At 42.7% G+C, this 25,782-nt stretch overlaps 1 protein-coding gene across 2 annotated transcripts; it reads left to right on the top strand.

Moving 5' to 3' along the window:
• Window positions 1–5,620: 5,620 nt before the first annotated feature.
• klhl20 (kelch-like family member 20) lies at window positions 5,621–25,425 on the top strand. Of its 2 annotated transcripts, none has more exons than XM_080034270.1 (14): window positions 5,621–5,705; window positions 7,072–7,135; window positions 7,611–7,859; window positions 8,319–8,427; window positions 13,907–14,113; window positions 15,633–15,791; window positions 15,917–16,011; window positions 16,952–17,067; window positions 20,969–21,152; window positions 21,595–21,738; window positions 22,588–22,721; window positions 22,908–23,116; window positions 23,316–23,422; window positions 23,939–25,425. In XM_080034270.1, the coding sequence occupies exons 2-14, from the start codon at window positions 7,113–7,115 to the stop codon at window positions 24,021–24,023; spliced, it is 1,821 nt and encodes a 606-aa protein (XP_079890396.1). In that variant the 5' UTR covers window positions 5,621–5,705; window positions 7,072–7,112; the 3' UTR covers window positions 24,024–25,425. The 2 variants fall into 2 exon arrangements, with proteins under 2 accessions (XP_079890396.1, XP_079890395.1); XM_080034269.1 differs by having other exon boundaries at window positions 5,623–5,705; window positions 7,602–7,859.
• The last annotated feature ends 357 nt before the right edge of the window (window positions 25,426–25,782 follow it).

Raw genomic sequence — 25,782 nt, 5'->3', positions numbered from 1 at the left:
TTTTGGACAGCCAATAGCTACTTTCCTTACTGAAGAGTTGGCAACACTGCACTTACTCTTCATCTCTGTACATGGCTGTAAAGGTGAGAACACACCGGGCGCGTTGGGTGTGGTGGGCGCGTTGAAAAATCCTATTTTTGCATAGGGAACCATTGGTTTAGGCGCGAGGATCCGTTGGCCGCGGCAAAGCGTCGCTTTGGGCGCGTTACCAAAGCGTCAACGCGCCAGCAAAGCGTCAAAAAAAGATGAAAAAATTGAACTTTCAACGCTCCAGCGCGTGACGTTTAGCCGCGTTGGCCAATCAGCGGTGAGCTTGACCCGACGTCACTGGCAGAGAGACCGAGGACAGAAAAATCTGAGACAAAATGGAGGAGCAAATAATCACCGCTGTGTGTGCGAGACTGTGTCTCTATAAACACCGTGGAGGAAATGCGGCTGGCTGGTGATATGAAGCCGCTCGGGTGGGGAAAGTGAGCCAGGAGAATGGGCTTCCTGGTTAATTCAGTGAATATGTGTGGCTGTGCTTAAGCCGATAAACCAAGTTAGCACCGGTCGGATAGCGTTAGCTAACTCACCCGGCTGTGTGCGGCCACCACCTCCATATAATGAACCCAAACATAACGGCTAAATCCGGGGAACTTTCACAACGAGTACAGCGAAGCACCGGTGTTTATGCCTGCCCTATAGGCTATCTACGCCAGCCACGGTCCCGTCACAGCCAGGTAATGTAGGCTACTTGCCTTTATTTTCTACTGCCCTGTGCACAATGCTGCTGTAAATGTGTTTGGTATGGTGCTGCCTTGCTGTTTGTGTTCATTTCCGAGTGGCGTGAATCTGCAATGCTGTTTTAAGGCTATTTGTTCCGTTCACTTGCTGTTTATTTGTTTTTTGGCACAATTGTTGGCCGTGTAGTTGTTGTTTTTGTGTGGACATGAACGCTGTTGTGTCGGGTCGGATCTAGTCTCGCAAAGCCAGACCAAACTACAGCACGTAGTATGGTCTGGAAGCACTCTGTTTAGAGCCGTCTATTCGGGTGGGGAAACCGGGGGAAACTGGGCTAGCCTGTTTGTATTTGTTTAAACCAATCACAATCATCTAGGGCGGGGCTAACCCCGGGAAGCAGCAGCGGTGTCCTGCAAAATATTGCCGGGGGGGGGGGGGGGGGGACTTATTTTGATGGAACGTCTTCACGTCCAGAGACTGTCAGAGAAATGGCTAAACCCGCAAACGCCACACAAAAACTATTAAAGACAAAAGGAATATACGTAGTGTGTTGCTTTCTAACCAGCATGTCAAGACACCATACACTTTAGCCCCCGAGGAGCTCACGGGATAACTTAACCGGAGTTAACTAGCCACGTAGTGTTATCTCTGGTAACATTATCATCGGCGGTTGAGAGGACGGCTACGGCGGTCGAGTAGAATTTTTAGCATTCGAGAACTTATGTCACCACCTCCTATCGCTGTAGTCAGAGCCGTAGTCCGTCTGTTTACAGGCAGAACAGGGTTTTGACGTTGTGAGCGCTACACCAACTGCAGCAAGTAGCCGTAAGAGTTGCTAGGTGATAGTGGAAGCCGTTGGAATCTTTCCCCGTCGCTAAAACACCGCTGCTGTGTCAGTCCCTAATTCACCAAAGAAAGGGAACGGCGGATCTTAATCTAGCTGGTCATAAGGTCTGGTGCTCAATTCAAACCCCCACGCTTAATTTTCCAGAGTTTATGAGGGTATTTCTGCCCGGGGGTAGTTGTACAATGAAGTTGGACAGCTAGGCTAGGCTAATCTAGGCTGCGTCCCGGACCGCCGCCGCCAATATTATTATCCCGAAGTATCGCCACACTTTATTTCTGTCTACAGTAATGTGACTTCTCACACCCTGTGTGTGTGTGTGTGTGTGTGTGTGTGTGTGTGTGTGTGTGTGTGTGTGTGTGTGTGTGTGTGTGAGAGAGAGAGAGAGCGCTGCACGTAAGCACACGGGTTGACTGTGAGCGAATTGTTTCCGAATTTGAGGGGGATCACAATAGGGGAAAGCCAGCAACCGGAAAAGGAGGGGGCTGCGTCAGGGCTGCGTAGCTTGCCGCCGCAAGCGAATAGACGCTGGCGGAAGTGGTCATGCCAGACTAGGTTGGATCTGATCGCAGCCATGGTTGATTAGGGGAATAAATATATCGGGGGAGACTAGCTGCGTAGCTCCGTTCCTCGGACTCCCACAAAAGATAGAGCGCAGCGATGGGGATTATCTCAGCCATGGTTGATCAGCAATAGAAAAAGCGGGGGGAAATAAGTTTCGGGCGGGCTCATCTACGTAGGCCATGACGTAGGCGCGTTGCTTTTGGGCGCGTTGGACAATTTTTTGACACAAAATGACCAAGCGCCAGATCGGGGCCGTTGGTCGCTTTGGCCCAAAGCGCCAACGCGCCCGGTGTGTTCTCAGCTTAATAGCAATGCTTTTAAACATAGAGATCCATTGACTCTGCATTTATTTCATTATTGTAGCACTCTCTGATTTGTTTATAGCATAACTGAGGAAGAAGTTTAAATAACTAAATAAAAAGTCAGCTATTTTACTTTTAGTCGAGGAACACGTTACACCTTTCCTGCACCAAGGCCGATGTTCTTTCGGGGGTAACACCCTTTACTTTTACCGGTAGTTGGACGGAATGAGCCCACTGATTCTTGAGAAGCTGGTTACTTTATTTTCGGTTATCGCTCACTTTACAGTACATTAGCTTGTGCTGCACCCTGTCGCTTGGGCGCACACACACACACACACACACGCTACTCTCGTATCTCGAATCTTAATCAACTGCATTCAGACATGTAGTATGCCTACCATGGATGACCCAATATTAATATACTTTGACATTTGATTCAGCAATAAGGGAATGCTGCTGATGTTATCCAAGTATAATCAGATTGTAGCGACTGGGGGGAAGCAGTTCCTTTTGAAAATATGCTGATGTGAAAGCAAAGGATTGTGGGAGTTTTAAGATTGTGGCAAACGGATTTTGTTTATTATTGCTACACAACCATCAATCAAACATAGAAATACACTCTCTATTCACCCATAGTTTATCTCGTGCTCACGCTCACACAGACTCTCTCTCTCACACACACACACACACACACACAACTCAGTAGTGCGCTGGAACATAACAGTGCAAAATATGATGATAGTGGAGAAAGCAGTTGAGTGTGTGGTTTCGGCGCTGATCTGCTATAATATCGACCTTCACTTAAGGTGTGTCGGTCAGAACACACCATTCAACAACAACATTTTTTTTTGAGGTGACACGTTAAAAACTGCAGTGACAATCCGTGATAAATCAATACAATCGGTCAAATAAAATAACGTTTGGCTCTGGGTATTTATTTATTCAACCACTTTGAAATGTTTTTTTCATCCCTCTGCAATCATACTTCTATGCGCCGCATATAGAGCATACCCACTTTTTGCGCCAGTGTGTGTGTGTGTGTGCGTGTGTGTGCCCAAGCGACAGAGTAGCCTACAGCATAAGCTAATACAATAAAATATCTGACTTTTTTTCTTCTTTTGTTTTTAAACTTCTTCCTCAGTTATGCTATAAACAAATCAGAGAGTGCTACAATAATGAAATAAATGCAGAGTCAATGGATCTCTATGTTTAAAAGCATTGCTATTACAGCCATGTACAGAGATGAAGAGTAATGCCTCATTTCCACCGAGTAGAGCGGGTCGGATCGGAGCGGTTCGGTCCGGGTAGTTTGGCTTTTCATTTGCCAAAAGTTGGGTAGGGTACGGTTTAAGCGCACCTAACCGCTCTGAGCCGCTCCCGATCTCAGTACTCCTCCGTAGGGGTACTAGCCGCCTGAAAGCGGGCCGAAACGGCGGAGCCGTCATTTGATTGGTCGAAATAATCATTTCCGCCATGTGTAGTCATCTCGGCAAGAGTGAAGAGAGTCTTGTGTATTGCCGAAAATGTGAGCACAGCAATGTTTATTGTGTGGTGTTTTTCCTCGTCAATAAATTAATCAGTTGGTTACACTGTGTCCCACTAGTCACGTAGCTGCCGCAGCCAGCGCTGTTCTCTCACTGTCAGTTGCAACTTGCACCGAGCCGTCTCTGTGTGTTTTCGCCATAGATAGTAGTCTAGTAAATACACGCTCACAACAACACGGGGGGGATAAATAAAGAAACGGCTGGTTTGACCAAGCAAAAACGAGAGATCGCTGGCTTGTGAGCGCGGCACTGTTTATTGTGTGGTGTTTTTCCTCGTCATTAAATTAATCAGTTGGCTACACTGTGTCCCACTGCTACGATGTCACGTAGCTGCCGCAGCCAGCGCTGTTCTCTCACTGTCTCTATCAGTTGCAACTTGCACCGAGCCGTCTCTGTGTGTTTTCGCCATAGATAGGCTAGTAGGCTAGTAAATACACGCTCACAACAACACGGGGGGAATAAATAAAGAAACGGCTGGTTTGACCAAGCAAAAACAAGAGACCGCTGGCTTGACCACAGTTGTTCCACAGCCCGTAAACCACATTCTGGCGGCGGCTATCGCAGTCCAGCCTAAACCCCGCCCCACTAGTAAGGGTAGGGTCCGCGGTGGAAACAACACCGAGATTCTTAAAAGTGAGCTGTCCCGCTCTGAGCCGCTCTGATCCGACCCGCTCTACTCGGTGGAAATGAGGCATAAGTGAGACAAGTGAGCAGTCACTGTCTGGTCCGTGCCACTAGTTTAGCGCCCCTAGTGGCAAGGACCACTGGTCCTTAGTGGTCATGACCAGTTGTATGTGGTCGCTGAGTGGTCCGTGCCACTAGCTGAGTGGTCCGTGCTACCTGCTTGAGCGCCCCTAGTGGTAATGACCAGTGGTATGTGGTCTCTGACTGGTCCGTGCTAGAGTAGCGTGTGTCCGTGCTGTCAGTGAGTGAGTAAGTGAGTGAGTGAGTGAGTGAGTGTGTGTGTGTGTGTGTGTGTGTGTGTGTGTGTGTGTGTGTGTGTGTGTGTGTGTGTGCCCAAGCGTCAGAGTACAGCATAAGCTAATTACAATAAAATATCTGACTTTTTATTTTATTTTTTATTTTTTTAAACTTCTTCCTCAGTTATGCTATAAACAAATCAGAGAGTGCTACAATAATGACATAAATGCAGAGTCAATGGATCTCTATGTTTAAAAGCATTGCTATTACAGCCATGTACAGAGATGAAGAGAAAGTGAGAAGTCACTGTGTGGTCCGTGCCACTAGTTTAGCGCCCCTAGTGGCAAGGACCACTGGTCCTTAGTGGTCATGACCAGTTGTATGAGGTCGCTGAGTGGTCCGTGCCACTAGCTGAGTAGTCCGTACCAGTACCTCCAGCACCCCCTGGTGGTGGCACACAGTGGTCTGCGGCAGAGACCATGGTCAGTGTACAGACCACTGAATCGGCTACAACCCCCTCTCCGATTTACTGCAGCCTAGCTTTTAATCGAATTGGTATTAATCTGACTATTTCATAGTTTGCGAATCTGTGCAAATGTATAATGATAGTTTTGCCCACCTGTCTACATAACATGCAATGACGTAATCTCTTATTTTGAAAGTGCGCTGTCCGGAAATGGTGCTTGGCATTTGGCATGCGCATGATAACCTAATAACCGAGGAAGAAAACCACCAGTCCGTCGGCATTAAATTGTAAACATTCGCATCCTGGGCGACTCCGCTGTGTCTTTGGGATGGAAATATAAGGTAAGCGCATCTTTGACATGCCTACTTTTTCGCCAGTCAGCTGTCACTAATAACAGTGTAAACGCACGCCGTTTTGTAGCGTTAAGTTAACTTAGTTAACGTTAGCAATACAGTTTATTCTTACATCCAATCCTTGGTAATTGACCTGATGCTGACACAAACTCTCAACTTACCACTCATACCTTAAACATGTCGGCTAGCTAGGGAATATCTACATTTTATGGTTACGTTTGGTTTTATTTGGTTGTATCGACTTCCTTAAACGTCCTGTGTTTGTTCAGTGTTATTTCGCCTGTGGATTCTTAGCACGGTGCTAGCGATAGCACGTAGCTTTCACATATCATCGGGAAATGCAACTCACTTTTATTTTATTTTATAGTTTTGCGAGAATAAAAACAGTCTAGAAGGCCAACAAGGCTTGTATTTAGCTGATTTGTTTCCGACACAGCTACTGATAAAACTCACTGGAACCTCACTCTTGACATTCCGATTCCGAAATAGCTGACAAGCTAACTGACTTCGCATCGGGATGTGTCTATCTGCTGAAACTGCTAACAACAAACAGTTAGCATATCTTAACTTATTGTTAATCACCAAAAACTCACAGGCAGTTACTGTCTATGAACGTTGTATGAAGTGGTAGGACTGCAATTGGTGATATTTTGACAAAAAGCCGATGCTAATGGTAGGTATCTGAATGCTGATCCCGTGCAACAGTATCTGTTATGCCTTCATGTCCATGAATTAATCCTGATCTGTGATTGGGTTAATATCATTAGTGTAATGTATCTGAACATTGCTCCACCTAGACATTTCACTGCTGCTAATACCCCCAAACCTAAATGGTAACTCAGTAACCCATGCGCACTCAGTGACACACCTACGCACGCACACACACAGCTAAAGGATGTTAATTTCCTCAACTTCACTTAATACCACAAACACAGTTTAGTTGAACGGGAACACTGTAAAGTGATACATGCAAAAACAGGAATCGCAGCACTCTCCCATCAATGTGGCTGGAAAACACACTGCATTACCAGTGCAATAGTTACATCTGTAAAATATAGCTACAAATACATTTAATAGCATGGATAGTACAGGTGTGTCTGACAGACAAATGACTTGGCATAAATGAATGCACCAATCTTATCTCGGAGAAATGGCTACAGGTCCAATTCAGAGGGTAGCAGGACAAGGGTGCGGCAACAGCTGCAAATAAAAAATAAACAGTTAGTACCACACAACAGGATTTTGTAGCCTTTTTTAGTCAGCATACCGAGCAAAAATAAACTACATATGAAAAGGTTTAGGTCTCTGGCAAAAACTGCACATTCACATGTAATCTCCAAACATCTTTTTGTAGGTTAACCTCAAGGTGCAGGACCAAACATTGTTCCTCAGTGCATGGACGCAAAGCCAATGCGCAGGTAAGTGCCTGGAATATGCCCTTTACTTTAGAAACCCAATGCCTCTGTTTGTTTGTAATGCTGGATTTAAGTTTTCAGTCACAGGCCCAAGCCAGTATAACCCCGATGATGTCATAAGGCGAACTTCCCCTTCATTATTACTGCAGAGATGCCCTATAACCTGTGAGACACAGGTTGATTTACTAAAAGTATCTCTTGTATTGGATTACATTACATTGTATAGTGGTTAATTTGGTCACTGAGTGAATACAATTCACTACATTAACTACAAGTTTATAAATAATACTTTGTGTTGTGAACATTTTTGGTTAAAACGTTTAGCCTTATGTCTGGGTTTAGGCTTAACGTAACACGACTACAGAGTTGAAAATGCCCCTCCCCCCCTATAAATAAAGGTTAAATTAAATGGACAAAGTGAAAGCCAGGTATGTGTTAAGTCTCTTTAATAATCATTGCCTCTGTTAAGGGTCACCAGCGCACGCCAAGACGCCACTGGTATGGACATCACAAGCCGCTGCACTCTGGGGGACCCCAACAAGCTCCCTGAAGGGGTCCCCCAGCCTGCGCGCATGCCCTACGTGTCAGACAAACACCCCCGGCAGACCCTGGAGGTCATCAACCTGCTGAGGAAACACCGCGAGCTGTGCGACGTGGTGCTGGTGGTGGGCGCCAAGAAGATCTATGCCCACCGTGTCATCCTGTCTGCCTGCAGCCCCTACTTCAGGTACAAACGATCCCTGCGTTCTAATACCCATATTTTCTGCTATTTAGTATAGTAGAATTTTTTTTTTTGTGATCAGATTTGGTATGCTTAAAATACCGGATGCCCTACTACATCCGGGGGAGATTTTTAGTTTTTGAAATCAGCATTCTATTTGGGAGATTCTGACCCACAATCCAGTGCGCATATTGATGGAGACTCCGTATGAAGGCAAGAACAAGGTGCAATGTTATAATGAAATAAACAAGTAAAAGTATGTCCCAATTGTAAGCCTAGTGCTTGCTAACTAGATTATTTTATTTATTATGATCAGCTGTAGTATGTAGACGATTTAAATGGTAAAGGAACATGTATCTATCAATTGGATCCATTGGCCGGTGAAAAAAACATCAAAGTAAAGGGGGAGGGGCTTTGAGTGTCGGCTTTTACAATAATATCTCTTGATGTCCATCTTGTCTCCAGGGCGATGTTCACTGGCGAGCTGGCAGAGAGCAGGCAGACGGAAGTGGTTATCCGTGACATCGATGAGAGAGCCATGGAGCTGCTCATTGACTTTGCCTACACCTCACAGGTACGTCAGCATTATGGGGATTGGTACTGTGTTGTTTACAGTAATATTTAGCATTACAAAATGCTGTTTCACTATTGTTGTTAGGGCCCGACCGATATGGATTTTTGGATGCCGATTATTTTCAGAGAAAAATTACGATAACGATTAAATCAGACGATTATTTAAAAAAAAAATCCCATTATTTTAATTTTTTTGGCAATTTTTTTTTTTATGCTTTTATTGACAGTGCAGAGAGACAGAGGTGAAATGGGGCAGAGAGGGGAGTGACATGCACAGAACGACCGCGGGTGGGAATCGAACCCGGGTCTGCTGCTGGGCCCGGCCCGGGAGGGGGACGCCTTACCAACTGAGCTAAAGGCGCCCCCAAATCCCATACATTTATATTGAAAAAATTAGGGATGCACCGAATATTCGGCCACCGAAAATGTTCGGCCGAAAATGGCAAAATAAGTCATTCTCGGTTTCGGCCCGAAACAGTTAAAAGGCCGAACAAAATTACCGAATATTGACAAACTAAATGACAATAAGGAAATATTTTTTTAAAAGAGCTGCGCGCTTGCAAACCAGGAAATGGAAGTAAAGAGAGACGTAACCGTGTATGCGAGTCCACGTCTGGTCGGGAGCGCGCAGCAGGAGCAGTCTGTAGGCTGCGTGCATGAAAATGTCAGGGTCCAGTGTGGGAGCATGTTTTCAAACTGGATGAAACACGGCGCATTGCAATGCTTTAAGCAGCATTAAGATAAAACGCTCGTCCAAGACTGATGTTTTATCACATTAGAAACACAAAAGCCTTGCGCGAGCGAAGCAGCGATTCACCCAGTGAAACTAACGGTTGGTAACGGTGTCATTCACTGACACCTCGCCGGTGAGAGCCGCAGCGCAAAAAAAATCTGGTTTGACGGCGAAAATGATAATCATATTGTCCGTTAGAGCTGTGGGAGAGAGGGGAGGGGGCGGCACTGCGATCTGATTGCATTACTCGAGCCTGAATACATTTCTTTATATGTCCATGGAATACAGAGCCATCTCGGCAAACTGACAGCGTAACTAAATATATGTCCAGTGAGCCGCCTCCCCCCGTTAGTTTCAGTCTACAGCCGAAAAAGTTACAATCACCTCCTAAGCATGGACATCGTTTAAAGCCTCTCATTGTTATGATCATTAGGCTTTGATGCAAATTCTGAAGTCTGATCATTACGGTGGGAGTTGTGGTGCAGTTTTTTAGAGCAACTCAACCTGCACTGCATTGCAAAAAAAGAAAAGAAAAAAATGGCAATAAGTCGATCTTTTTGTAGATTCTTCCTCATATAAGTCAAGGTACAAATCAATGAGTGGTTCACAATCACATTCCTAGTAAAATGTTAATTTTACTCTTAGATTTTAAGGTTTTACTGTTTGTTTATTTATTTAGGGTTGATTTTTAGTTGTAGGCTATGTTTGAGGAGAACATTTGGGAGTTCATGTATGCAATGTTGAAAGAAGTGGCAAAATAAATAAACAAAACTGCAAAAGCCTCTTTCGGTATTCGGTTTCGGCCATTCGGCCAACTGTTTCATTTTATTCGGTTTCGGCCAAGCATTTTCATTTCGGTGCATCCCTAGAAAAAATTTACTTTTTTGAACCCTTAAATATATATAAATTCTTGTTACTGTCAATAGGTGTACAGGAACTTTTTATTTATTGAAATATGAATTATCTAAAAAAAAAAAAAAGTTTTACAAATATGTCTAAAGTGACATGACGCATTTTTAAACTCGGACATTAAGCATTTTATGTAACTTCACCCAACCCTCTGGAACTCCCTGCCTCCAAACATCAGCATCTCAGACTAAATAAACTCATTCAAAAGTCAACTCAAAACTCACCTCTTTAAGAAAGCATAATTACACCTGACTCCATTCCAAACCTTATCTTTAATTTGTCTGTATTTTGTTTTCTTTTTCTATAAGTATGAGTTTCTATATGTTTGATGTAAAGTGTCTTTGAATGACCTCCAATAAAGCACTATATAATAACTATAGTAATATCAACTACTATTAACAGTCAACAGCTACCTCCGGGGCAGCAATGCATCTCACTCAACATGATTGCTGGAATAAATAAAAAAATCGGCAAAAGATCGGTGGCCATTTTGCCGATTTTTCGGAGATGTGCTATAATCGGCCCATTAAATCGGTCGGGCCCTAGTTGAGAATGCCCCATATTGACAATAGGCGCACACACACGGTCAGAATAGCACAACATTTGTGGATAAAGAAACAGCTAGTCATGACCTGTGGATCTACTTTAGTCTTTCAGAAACTGTTTGCATTTAAACCTTTACTAACATGGTAGGGAGCTTTTTCAAATCAGCTGCATAAGTCAGAGACAGAAAGTTCAAAAGTTTAAATTTGTTTAATCAAATCTGCATTTATGACCTGAGGCAACAGGCGAGGGGAACAGGGCTATTTGATTTTCACATCATTTGTTTAACAAAGCTGAACTGGAGTGGATGATATAAGGAATATTTGTAAGCAGGGGTGGACTGGGACAAAAATTCAGCCCTGGCATTTTTGGCCATGGCAGCCCACCATGATTATTTATACGATATGTGGAGGCAGGGGCGTTGCTCAAAATTCTGGGCCCCTATACAGGAAGTCCTGATGGGCCCTCTGAGAGGCGGTCTTACAATACAAACATGTAAAAGCTATGTTTGTCTATAGTCCAAAACGTATGAGTGACTGGTCCCTCTCTGAGCCAGATAACAACACAATGTTTCTATTGATGGATGACCAAATCATTACGCGTACTTGAACACAACCCCTGGTCTAATGACTCTTAATAACCATGCACACACACAGTGTTTCTCACAGGAATTTGGGAGACTGTGTCGTGGACCCTGGACCTTCTAGAGCAGGGGTTCTCAACCTTCTGCAAGCTGGGCCCCCCCAAAGCTGGGTCATTGCAGTTGGGCCCCCCCACCGACCCTGACAACCCCCCCCCACACACACACACACACACACACACACCACCCTACACAGATAGACAGATAGACAGATAGATAGATAGATAGATAGATAGATAGATAGATAGATAGATGGATAGATAGATAGATAGATAGATACTCTATTATTGTTATTATCACAAGGGCTAGGCCAGTGGCGCACCTTTGAGTTGAACATTGGGTTTAGGGTTGGGGTCCGGAAATTTCTTATAATTTAACGTTAAATTCTGGTGCACTTTTATGTGACACTGAGGAAATGTTATTTTTTTTTAATCTCCTTAGAAGAGAAGAAAATAGTAGCCTAAATAGAACATACACAGAATAAATTCTACAATAGGTATACCTGTTATGAAAAAGCTTCACAAAACAAAGTCTATGATCAATGGGAAACCCAGTTCAGAGAATGTTTCAACTATTGAGTCTTGGATTTGGAAAGTGGCCAGATTTAGCTCAAAATGCTACCTGCGATTAATGTGCTGTGCAGCCTGAACGCGGAGTTGTGTGTGTCTCAGTGGCGATTCCAGGAAATTTTGACTGGGGGTGGCCAAGGTGGGCCACAGAGCTAGAGTGGGGTGGTGATGATTTATAATCCCAAATGCCCAAATCATGTTAGTATCCATTGTAATGTTTGTCAGAAAACTAAACCCCTGAAGAGGGGTCTGGGGGCATCCCCCCCAGAATATTTTTTTGTGTTTTTAACATGTAATCTAAGCATTCTGGCGAAGATAATAAAGGAAAAAGTCAATATTCATTTCAGTTCAGATGAATAGTAAAATTAGCAAGACAACATAACTTGCTAGCAGCCAGATGCCTAACAACTGGACAGAGGGACGGATGACAACTAGATTTTGACCAAATATCTTGCTAAAAAATAAACCTTTATTTATGAAATTCTGCCCTAAGAACATGTTACACTTGCTAACTACAAACTTAAATTTTTTTATTCAGATTTCAAAAATCTGCTGGGACACGTGCCCATACACATGCATGGGTGGCATGCATGTCACAAGCACACTTATGCTGTTTTCAAGACCTTTGCTGACCAGAGACCAGTTCTATTGGCCACAGTCCTACCATTAATTCAGTACTTGAAAATTGCAAACTGATCTCATATCAGTGGATTGGAGTGTTTGTGTGAACTTGGCAACTACCTATCAAAAAAAGTTAAGAAAGAAAAAAAATACATATCATCTCTGAACTAGGCTACATATCAGGAATACAATTTAAATTACAAAAAAAAAAAAAAAATTAAGATTAAGATTTATTTTTTTTTTTTCATCCCCCTCGCGCCCCCCTGGTTGAGAACCACTGTTCTAGAGGGGTCCGGGGGAATGCTCCCCCGGAAGATTTTTTTTCAAGTGTTAAAGTAAAATTCATCAATCTGGTGCACTTTGAAGAGAAAACTAAGGATAAATCAACTGTTTCCTATGTAAGCTATTTAGTAGGCTATTATTTGCTGGAATAATGTATAGACACAGATGACCAAAAAGCAGAAAGAAGAAATGTACATGTTTAAAAAATCCAGTCAGCTTCGGGATTTTTTTTCCTTTGTTTGCATTTTTTAATGGCCCAATATAGGCCCCTGATCTTCGTAGCCCCGAACAATGTTATTTAAAAAATAACATAAATGTACTGACGAATGAAAGGCCCATGAAATCTTTTTTTTCCCTAAATAACGTTTTTCTGGGCCTTCAAAGATCAGGGGCCTATATTGAGCCAGTAAAAAAAAATATAAAAAAAAAATATATATATATTTTTTTTTGGGTGCAGCCCCCCTCTGCCTTGGGCCCCCCAAGCCTGTCCGCAGTCCGACGGCCCTGAACGTAACTGACCATCGTCAGATGCTCATAATTATGGAGTAGAAGTTGAATGCATGATAATACAATTTAATGCAGCCTCTGAATGGGCGGCCCTCTGCTGTGTGTGTGATTGGGCCAGGCCCAGCCTAGAACCAATCATAATGAGTCAAAGCCCAAGCCTGGGACAAAGTTTTATTTAACTTTCAGGTGAAGTTGACAGCCTGCACGCACAATTATATGTCCATGGCACTCCCGAGAGGGAAGGGCCCTCGGCCCTCGGCTGTGTGACTTGGCCGGGCCGGGCCGAGTCACACAGCCGAGGGTCCATTAAAAAAAAAAAAAAAGATTTTTAATTTTTTTTTTTTTTTTTTTTTTTTTTTATAAATGGACCCGGCCCGGCCCAAAATGCCTGCCGGCCCACCGGGACGATGCCCGGTATGCCAGATGGCCAGTCCACCCCTGTTTGTAAGCGATCAATGGAGAATGTCAGGAAAAACAAATCCCTACAAATTAATCTAAACTCAGCACTCACATAAAACCCAAATAACTGCTCTGAACCATCGACTACAATAGAAGAACATAAACGGGATGGTGAAGCCGTAAATCTGACAATCCTCAAACTGAGAGTGTGTGTGAGAGGAGGCCACTGACTGAGAATGAGATGGCAAAACCTAAATAGACTTCTGTCCGCTCTTAGGTGACGGTAGAGGAGGGGAACGTGCAGACGCTGCTCCCTGCGGCGTGCCTCCTCCAGCTGGCAGAGATCCAGGAGGCCTGCTGTGAGTTCCTCAAGAGACAGCTGGATCCCTCCAACTGTCTGGGCATCAGGGCCTTCGCAGACACACACTCCTGCCGAGAGCTGCTCCGCATCGCAGACAAGTTCACACAGCACAACTTTCAGGAGGTGAGAGCATGGAGACACAACCACGACTGTCCACTTCGGTTACATTTGTTATACATATGTTGCAAAAATAACAAAAGTTAAGCTTAGGCTGAATGTGCAGCACGGTAAATGCTTTGTAATTGTAACACACCATGCCTTTCTGTATTTTACACTTACCTAGCGTTCAAAATCGCATACTAGACAAATAAAGTCACCACCTGGATTTAACTAAGCAAATAGGCAAGAGCCCTCCGTTGGATGGAAACTGTATTGGTTAATGTGTTTCAGTTTCAACCCCAGCTGATGCAGTGAGTAACTTCTTATTTCTTAAACAACCATGGCAGAAGACCTCTGTGGTCGTGGAAAATATGTTACTCTGGAGACTACAGGAAAATGAACAACAACATGGATCCTTTTAGGGCTGCAACTAACGATTATTTTGATAATCGATTAATCTGTTGATTATTTTCTCGATTAATCGATTATTAATCGATTAGTGTTTTGGTCCGTAAAATGTCAGAAAATGGTGAAACATTTTGATCAATTTTCCAAAGCCCATGTTGACGTCCTCAAATGTATTGTTATGTCCAAAACACACAGATATTTCAGTTTACTGTCATAATAGGATTAAAGAAACCATAGAATTTGGATTTTTTTTATTAAAACTACTCTAAAAAACTACTAACAATTACTCAAAAGGATTAATCGATTATCAAAATAGTTGGCGATTATTTTAATAATCGATTAATCGTTGCAGCTCTAGATCCTTTGCACAGAAACAGCCAACTGCTTCTCTCAGAAAGGATTGTGGTATCAAGCATGCGCCTGTTTACATTTTTACATATCATTAGCAGGAAATCATGTCACGCTTATAGCTCAGTAGTTGGTTTGTTGTCTTTCTGCGGCACTGTTTACCTCCTCTCCTCCTTTTCCAAGCCTCAGGATGTGTGCGTGTCTGATTGTCGATTTGATAGTGAAGCTTAGAAGGGGATTGTAAACATGGAAAGTCTGTTCACTCATGATTTATAGAGATCGATTGTGACGTAAGAGTCTTGTGCTGGAAGCAACAGAAAAGGAGGGACGCTGTCACAAAATCACATTCAGAACAAATGTATTCAGAACAAATGTATGCAGTCAAGAGTAGAACAAAAAATAAAATCAGTAAAGGTAGTTATAACAATGAGCATAAAGATAAATTGTCTGCAGTAATCCTTCATCCAGAAGCTTTAACGTAGACGGGCAGATAAAAATGTTGGTGCAGCTTGTGAGTCACTAGAAAGAAGAAACAGGCTCGAGGCTATCAGGTGAAAATCCACAAGTGAATAACATTTTCCTGTAGAAGTCTCTCAATGGGCATTCTCTTAACGTTCTTTATGCTGTTTGACATGACAATGTATCACCACCAGATCTTATAGAACACCATTGTGGGTATGGGCATTTTTTCTGCAAACAGTTTTTTTTCTTTTAAATAACCATGTACATAGGGACGTGGCCTTAGTATTTCCTGTTTGACTGACTGGCGTGCCCTCTGTTGTCTCAGGTGATGGAAAGTGAAGAGTTCATGCTGCTTCCTGCCAACCAGTTGATTGACATCATCTCCAGCGACGAGCTCAACGTGCGGAGCGAGGAGCAGGTGTTCAACGCCGTGATGGCCTGGGTCAAGTACAGCATCCAGGAACGCAGACCACAGCTACCACAGGTCTGTGGCTCAACACATACAGTATATTGGTGTACAATGAGTCATATCCAACACTCAACATTAGTTCATACTTCTGATGTAGTAGAAGACTTTGTGACTGACCTGGATGTCTGTGTGTTGTTTAGGTCCTTCAGCACGTCCGTCTGCCATTGCTCAGCCCCAAGTTCCTGGTGGGCACAGTGGGGTCGGACCCGCTCATTAAGAGTGACGAGGAGTGCAGGTGTGGTTGCTTTGTCTGTCCACCACTGAAATGTTTTAAAAAAATATTATTTTATTCCTTCATATATTAATGATATACATAACACATACAAAAATACATGTTTAAAAATGTATATACATTCAAATAATTCAAATTAAATAAATGGGGACGCCCTTAGCTCAGTTGGTAGGGCGTCCCCCCCCGGGCCGGGTCAGGCAGCAGACCCGGGTTCGATGTCACTCCCCTCTCTGCCCCATTTCACCTCTGTCTCTTAACACTATCAATAAAGCATGAAAAATGCCAAAAAATATAAAAAATTAAAAATAAATTAATGAAAAAGTTAATGATATAATAGAGTAATAGTTGATAGAGAATAAAAAAGAAAAACACTATTTAAATTGTAATATTTAGATAGTACCAAAACATTTACATCAAACAAATGTAACTGGTAAAATGTAACTTCCTCTTTACTGAATCTACATAATAATGTTTGTTCAGTGGTAAAACATATTCATTTTGAGATCTTTGGCATTAGTTTTGTAAAATATCTTTAATTAAAACGGTTATGACAAAGCATTAGATGGATTTCTTTAAGTTGCCAGACAAGAGATGAATTACTTTTATCTTTCATTTTCTTCTGAATGGTAAACAATGCAGATGAAATGAAAAATTGACAATACATAAACTTGCCCTGCGTTCCAAATCACATACTTTTTCTTTTTCCTACAAGAACAGAAGAGTTTTTTCATTATGTCAAGAATAAAGACTAATGTAATACTGCAAAATGCTATTTGCGTTAGTGGGGCATGTATGTATTTTCAGCATACTACAATTGACGTGCATGTATTGGGACATCCTAAATCTTTTTCTGGCCTACTAAATAGTAGGGAAGTATGGGGATTGGAACGCAGGGATGATCTTTGATTTACATCATAAACTCTGTTTTTTTTGTTTGTTTCAGAGACCTGGTGGATGAGGCCAAGAACTACCTGCTGCTGCCTCAGGAGAGGCCGCTGATGCAGGGCCCCAGAACCCGGCCCAGGAAACCCATCCGCTGTGGAGAGGTGCTCTTTGCAGGTCGGTACATTTTCCCAAGTTAAGTCAAGTCATTTCATTTATATAAGACATAACAAATAAAAAAAAACGAAGTTGACCCAAAGTGCTTTCTAGTCGAGGCAGATAATAAAGAACTGCCAATACAATAATAAAGTAAAACGGCACAAACCCCCCTGTGGACATTGGAAAGGCAATAAGTTGTGTAGACAGATGTCAACATGGTTTTCAAGATGGTTTATTTGCCATATGCACAACAATCAGCAGCAGTCTTTGGCTATGACATTCTTAAACAATGCAATCCTTCTCCACAGTGCAATATAGAAGAAGAAAATGTATAAGAGAAACACACAAGTGAAAAAAGACACAAATCAACAAAAGAGTAGTGCAAGGACAAAGTGCTGATTAAAAAAAGTGTGGAGATAACGTGCACCATATAAGGGTGGAATTGTAAAAAGTGTATCTTGATGAATAAAATAACTATTGCGTCATATTAACTAGGGGTGTAACGGTACACTAAAGTCACAGTTCGGTACGTACCTCGGTTTTGAAGTCACGGTACGGTACGGTTCATAGTTAACGGAGAATGAACAGCTTTAGCTGTCAGTAACTAGCTGACAGTAACATATATTTATTTTGAATTGTTTTAGTTTTACAGTCTCTAGTGTTTTCTCTCTGATGATGGCGTTTCCTCAGTGCAGTTTCCTTCCTGTTTTTAATGAATTTCTTATTTTGGGGTATGGATGGGTGGGAGGGAGGGGGAATGTTTTTGCATGTATGCATATCTCTGGGTGTGGGGGGGGGAGTTGTATTAAGCACTTTGTTACATTTGATTGTATGAAAAGTGCTATATAAATAAAGTGTGATTGATATAAATAAAATGCATAACAAATATAAAAATACTGCTGCAATTCTCCAATAAATAAAATACTTATTTACTTACTATTAAATACTAGTGTAGGTGCAGCATAAACTAAAATTGCAATGAAAAAATATAGTGTTAATGCTCAGCAGGCTCTGTAAGCTGGTGTAAACAAAGGGTATGTCATCTTTAAGGGTCTTTTTGACTTTAAAAAAATAAAATATTGCTGCAGCTCTCTTAAACTCTAAAGTGCTCTTATAAACATAAAAATTATCAAATAAAAGTGCTACTGCAGCATTAATTAAATGACAGCTTGTTTATATTCAGTATAAAAAAGAAAATAATGTCTGGGTTTTGCCCAGCTCGTTTTTCTTCACAGTAATGGCGAGAGTAGCCAAACACCTGATGGTGCCTTTTCAAATGCGTATGCATGTTCGACGTGTTGCCTCCTACACAAGCGATCGCGGTGAAACAATAACCTGTGTGCCGACATTGTTCCACACTTCTATCTATCACTGTTTTCATAATTCACCTGGAATCCAAAATTATCCCTCAAACGGGATTTGAATGACAGGGGGGCGCCTGCGAGCTCCGGTTTCCTGTTGTCTTTCGCCATGCAATTCGCTCTCTGTTCGAAAGCACTGTATCATTTTGACTTGCACTACTCATTGACAGTAAAAGGGAAAGGGGGAACACTGCTACTACAACTGCTAATAGTGATGCAAACGGAACACTAGAGCGGAGAGGTGTGTATCTCCTGCTCTGACTGCAGCTGGGAGGGACTGCTGTTTGAGGACTCGGCCGCCTGTCAGTGCTCTGGGACCGGGGGGAGTGGCCTTGAGCACCCGCTGCTCGTTTAGAAGTGTTAAGAGCGATACATGCTTTAGCGACAGCACAGGGTCTCCAAAAGTCACCAATAACACCAGTAAAAGTAGCTAGATTGGTCCAGGTGCGCCGAGATCGTTTTCCGGCATTTGGCCAGTGCCACGGCGACCACTGCCATACCATGGCTTGTGCCGTTCAGTAACGGTAATTGCCAGTTCAAAAGTGGTATTCTGCGACCGGCACGCCCCGCCTCCCCCCTATAATTTCACGACAGGTATTGCCTTTACGGCAGCGGCAGGTAAAGCTAAATATAGTTGGTCGTTATTGACACTATATCACAACATAACACCGTAAATAAATAGATTTATTCATGTCTCTGGTCTTTTCCGTTGTAAGGATATGTGCGATCTGTTTGTTGTTGCTTTTCAAATGACAGATGCTTTATAAAACAGTCGGACTTGCTCCGGTGACGGTAGTTAGCATAGCCTCCTGAGCAGGTTTGACTAATCGATAACAGAGAATTAGCCCTATATAGCGTTGGGTACAGAGGCAGGTTGATATATCTACCAGGGGATAGCTTTTTTTACCAAAGGCTCCCGTAGCTCAGCCGGTCGTCACAGCGATCGACTCGCTGCTTTGCTGGGGCGGAGACTTTGTGTGAAGGTGATTTAACATCACGGTCGTAGACGAATGTTATAACTTTATGCTGCATAGTTTGCACTGCACTGTTGACCCACACAGGACTCTTAAGTGAAGCTGACAGTTTAATGAGCGCACATTGCAGAAATGAAGTGTCTGCAGTGCGCTCACAATCAGAGCCGACCGACAGCCCCCTCCCCCCCAATTTATTTTTATTTTTTAGTTTGTGTGTTTGATATTAACATCATATTATTATATCATACAAAAAAATGAATACAATGTTTTGATCTAGATAGCCTAGTTAATAGCCCAATAATTTAATCAGTTCATCTGGGAGGTAATCCAAGTTGAACTGATCACGTCACGTTCACGTCCAGTGTGTATTGAGTTTATTTAAAAACATTTGGAAATGGGGCTCAGATGCCCATGCACTGTATAACCTATTTCAGCCTTGTCTGTGGAAAAAAAGATAGCTGGACAACAGAGTTCTTCTGCTTCATTCCTCTCACTGCATTTAAATGTATTCATTATATTACAGAGAAATATGTCCCATAAAAGAAAAAGAGCACCAAGCCCAACCCAGAGGACCCTGCATAATATTTTATTTTAAATGAACATTTTAATGGAAAATCCAAGAAGCTTCTAATTCATCCGACCCAGTGTCTCCAAATTATTTGTTCACACAAAATTCCTCAGATTTAGCCTCTTAATTTCCCTCTCAAAGTGCACCAGATTCATAGCCTGGCATTCCCAGACCTGCCACTAGGCGCTGGCAAATTAAATTTGCTGCGCGTGTTGGTCTGGAGACGCTCCGTTGAAGCTTATCAAGACTACCAGAAATCTGGTATAACGTTTCAATTGGTTCTATCTAATATGGGCGCGCCAGAGCCCTTTATATGGTGCTCTGGGGAGGACGTAACCGGATGACGACAGTGACGTGCATGCGACGTCGAAGCTGTGATAGTAAACATCAAAGATGGCTGCGGATATGTTGTGTGAGTTTGAGACTGCTTTGGCCTCGACCCTTAACGAATTGGAAGACGGGACTCATAGCTTTCACTAGCAAGTAAGTGGAATGTTCTGTTTTGCCGACCGACAACGGCAAACGTTTAATTGAACAGTTTAACAGCTGTTCGCTAAACGAACGGGGCTTACGTCACTTGTGCATCGCTCTGATTGGTTGTAGTGCTATCCAACTGCGTGCAGTGGCATTTGAAATGCACGAGTAGGAGCCGCCCCTAGAGTTGGAAATTACTATTGATCGTCGCCAGACCCTCTATCGTTCAAGATATCAGGGTCAGGATTTCCAGGCTACCAGATTCATGCATTTCACTTTAAAAAGTTTTTAAAAAATCTCCCGGGGGGGCATACCCCCGGACTCCCCTAGGAGGGTCAGGATCTCAGCTGGCTATTATTTTCACCCAGCTGGACATTGGAGGCAATAGTGGAGAACTCTGGTTGTGTGAATGATATTTAACAATAGCCAATCGTTTGGACGGGTGTTTGTCACCTTTTTCACCTCCTATGAGTTTGCAGGTCTGGTTACACCCCTAATATTAACCATTGTGTGCTCTTCCCAAATGTCCCCATGCTGTGTAGTTGGTGGTTGGTGCAGCGGTGACGCCATATCCAGCGTGGAGCGCTACGATCCTCAGACCAACGAGTGGCGGATGGTAGCGTCTATGAGCAAGCGGCGGTGTGGAGTCGGCGTCAGTGTTCTAGATGACTTACTGTACGCCGTGGGCGGTCACGACGGCTCCTCCTACCTCAACTCTGTGGAGAGGTGAGGCATGATCGGCTTAGCTTTGGCTGGATATTTCCCCTGCATTCCAGATCACATACTTTTTCTTTTTACTACACTACATACTAAAGTACACAAGAGTTTTAGGGCCACAGTAGAGAAAAAAAAATCAGATAAGGAAGTTTTTTTTTTTTTTATTGTCGAGAAATATCAAGATTAAAGACGAATACTTCAACATGCTTTTGGAGTTAGTGGGAGGCATTTATGTATTTTCAGCATACTACAATTGTCGTGCATGTATTGGGACATCCTAAATCTTTTTCTAGCATAATAAATAGTTGGGAAGTATGGGGATTGGAACGCAGGGTTTCATTCTTCTCTAGCCTTTAAATGTGTTGTGCTTTTACTTTCCACTTTGCTATATCAAAAATATCTAGATGTAAAGTTTCAGTTTACTATTTCTCAATCCCACTCTTCTTACCAGATATGACCCAAAGACCAATCAGTGGAGCAGTGACGTGGCGCCCACCAGCACATGCCGTACCAGTGTGGGAGTGGCTGTCCTCGGCGGCTATCTGTACGCTGTAGGGGGACAGGATGGGGTCTCCTGTCTCAACATTGTAGAAAGGTATCTATTAGAAGTCTTTCAAATGATAAACTCTATATATAACCATCTTACATATCAGTTTATATTAGTGCGTAGATATGAAATTGAACCAACACATTTAAATCTACTGATTTCTTTTAGGTATTTCAGTATATTGCTTCATTTACCTTCATCCCCCCTCATTTGGACAAGTTCATATCCAAACAACCTGCTGGGTTGTCTGGAAGCTTCCATGTAGTTAAATTATTCATCATGAATGATGAATAATCATCATGAGAGACAGAAAAAATAATATCAAGAAAAACCCCTAGATAGCACTTAATAAACTGTCATGCTGGAAAGACTATCCACATAGACAGCCAATGAAACTCACCCTGCATTCCAAATCACATACTCTTTTTTTTCCCCACACTACATACTAAAGTACAGAAGAGTTTTAGGGCCACAGGAGAGAAAAGGAAGATTTTTTTATTCATTATCTCGAGAAATGTCAAGAGTTAAGACAAATACTCCAATATGCTATTGGAGTTAGTGGGGCATTTATGTATTTTCAGCATAATACAATTGATGTGCATGTATTGGGACATCCTAAATCTTTTTCTGGCATACTAAATAGTATGGAAGTATAGGGATTGGAACACAGGGCCAGTTAATAACCAATGTTAACTACCTCACCTCCTGTTTGCATCCAAGACATATTCTACCTTTTAGTATACAAGTTGTCTCTGATATCTGCTTCAGTGTGGTTCTAATTTTTTATATATTGCAGATTGCTTCATTACATGTAACTTGTATACTCTTATTGACTGTATTGAATAATGATATGTAAAAGTTGTATCCAATAGAATGGCTTCCTTTCTATGTTTTTAGGTATGATCCCAAGGAGAACAAATGGACTCGTGTGGCCTCCATGAGCACCAGGCGACTGGGCGTGGCCGTGGCTGTCCTGGGGGGTTTCCTGTACGCTGTGGGAGGGTCTGATGGCACGTCGCCATTAAATACAGGTGAGGAGCTGAGCAATGTGATCATATGATAAGCTTTGACTGTGACGGTTAGAAATTAAACTAAGGAAATGTGGAAATCTGTTACAATTCATGTGCAAGTTCATGCACTCAAGGGTGAAACAACACACAGACAGACAGACAGACACACACACTTCCCCTTTTCCATTTTGTTTGCCTCTTTCTCAGTGGAGCGCTACAACCCCCAGGAGAACCGTTGGCACACGGTGTCTCCCATGGGCACCAGGAGGAAGCACCTGGGCTGTGCCGTCTACCAGGACATGATTTACTCCGTAGGGGGCAGAGATGACACCACAGAGCTGAGCAGCGCAGAGAGATACAACCCCAGGACCAACCAGTGGTCTCCTGTTGTCGCCATGACGTCCCGGCGCAGCGGGGTGAGTGTGTGTGTGTGTGTGTGTGTGTGAGAAAAATATGAAAGGGTTTAAGTTTTCCGAAGCTTAAATGATTTCTTATCGAGCTTCAAAGTTGAATTGTAAAAAATGCATGGACTGCATTTATTATGTTAAATCTGTGAACGAGGCTGACGTGTGTGTGTGTGTGTGTGTGTGTGTGTGTGTGTGTGTGTGTGTGTAGGTGGGCTTGGCTGTGGTGAACGGACAGCTGATGGCAGTTGGAGGCTTTGACGGAACGACGTATCTCAAAACTATAGAAGTCTACGACCCTGATGCAAACACTTGGAGGTTGGTGCAACTCTGATGTTTAGAAGTGATTTGACAGATTTTTAACCTTGCATTGCTACATGACACTGTATGCTGTAGCGCCGGCCGCCAACTTTACATTAGCTTTGGGTAATTTAACTCGTATTGATAAAACTGACAGTATCTGTTGATGTGTACATCATTCATGTTGTAGTTTACATCACTTTTTAATTGCACATATCCAAGTCACTAAACTGACAGAGATGAACTGTTGTGGTTATTATTACAAGAAATAATGTCCACATTCCTCATATAGCCTTACCATCAAAAATAATTAAACATTTATTTTGCTGGGACTGAAGCCCATTGATAAAATTATTGACCGCTATGGGCTCAGCCTCTAATCGTCATTTAACAATTTTAATGATTTAATAGAATAGTACTGAACTGTCCACCATTTTAATTTTCAATCTTGAGAACCATGAGAACCAGAACACATACGACTAAGCCCATAACTTCTACTGCACACTTCATCATTTGCCTCTCATCTCTTTCCAGATTGTACGGCGGGATGAACTACCGGCGGCTAGGCGGAGGGGTGGGCGTGATTAAAATGACTCACTGTGAATCCCACATATGGTAACACCAAACCAGCACCCCCACAGACACACATACAAACAAACACACACACACACACACACACTCTCTCTCTCCCACTTTTCATCGCGTTGCAATGGATGCCTCTTTTTCACCGACTACCGTGCCTCCCAAAAAAGAGCAGCTGGAATTCATGCAAGGATGAGAAGAAAAAAAAACGTTTGGGGACGGGAAGAGGAACAAACTTCGGACTCCAGCGCATCCCCCCGAACCCACAATGTGGTCATACACTTTGGAATATTCTCTAGTTGTCTTCATCGAACGTGCGCTGAGAGCAGAAGTCTACCAAGTCCCCATTCAGCTTCCAGTTTGGAGAGGACAGTCCTTCTCCAGTAACTCGCCGAGGGTTTTTATCCTCCAAGCCTCTCGGGTGTGGGACATTTTGATTTTGTCGGTGTGGCAGCTTGAACTCAACCAAGATTGCTGACGGGGCGGGATTAGCTTACCTTTTTGTGTGACGTTCAAGAAGTCCATAAGTTCACTGTAACAGGGCTTTCTAAGTCTCATGCTCACTTTTCCCCCTTGTCTTCATAATGCCAGCCCCCAAAATTCCAGCCACTTACCACCGCCCTAAGGTGAAAAAAAACTAAAACAACCTGCCGAACAGTCAGCCTCCTGTTCATTGTGTGAGAGCAGGCTATTTCCTCGAGACACTGTCGGGAGGTAAACCCACCATTTTGTTTATTTTGTTTCTATTTTGCTTTGGGGTCTGAAGCATACACTGTCGAGCTGTGTCCGTTATGAATTTGGGCTTCATGTAGCAGTCAACAGTAGAAAGCTGTCAGGCATATCATCTGAAGGCATCAATACATTTAGACTGTATACCCCCAGACAGTAAAAAGATTATAATTTATTTCACTTATATTGGATACCATGGAAGATGGGAGGCATAAGAAGGATGTGTTCATGCAAGTCACTGCTACTCAAGACTTTCTCCCAAACTTGCTGCTGTTAAATGGAGATTCAGTTCAGTGTGGTTAAAGAAATCTACTAAACTCAATGTCCCCGTTATTCAAGTCTGCCTCACTAGAAAGAACTTTGACACCACACTCATCTAAATGTGAGGCTGGTTTAGGTATGGCTCAATTGCTGAATCCCAACAGTCTTTAAGTAGACTTCAGACAAACTGGAGGTATTGCAATATCAGACCTAAAAAAGGCCTCCACATGACATCACACTACCTCCATGGTCTTTTCCCAAGAATCTCTTCCAAGTGTCTTCGTGGTCATGACACCGAGTACAAAATGGGTAGAGCGTCTTACAATTTTGGTCTCCTCAAAGGCATTTAGGTGTTAAACTCACTTGTACTCTAATATTGTTATTTAAAGAAAGAAAAAGAGCTATAAAGTGCAGACCCTGCCCATTTTTCACACTCCTGGCCAGTCGATGTTACCCTTACACTTGTTAATGTGTTGGCACTGAACACTGGAGCCAGTGATTTATACAGATGATTTTAGTGTTCTGAAAAAGAGGGTCTGTGTCCAGGCTCAAGGTAAGAAGTACATTGTCACAAATGTGAGGACCGTAATGCCAGAATCAGTTTTCAATTCATACATTTAAGGTGGGTGAGATATTTAGCAGAGCCTACAGAGCCCAAGCTCAGTACAGAAATGGAATCCATCAGACTCTTAGCTATTTATTTAACACGTCGTTCAGACAGCATTCTCTAGCCAAAGGGTGTCTTTAAGCAGTTTTGGAGTATATGAAACCTAAAACTTTTTTTACTTAGTTCAATAAGATCCCTG

The sequence above is a fragment of the Ammodytes marinus genome (genome assembly GCF_949987685.1).
Source record: "Ammodytes marinus genome assembly, chromosome: 9".
NCBI classification, from domain to species: Eukaryota; Metazoa; Chordata; class Actinopteri; order Uranoscopiformes; family Ammodytidae; genus Ammodytes; species Ammodytes marinus.
Note: the sequence above shows the minus strand (reverse complement) of the source record. Positions and strands in the feature narration are given on the sequence as shown.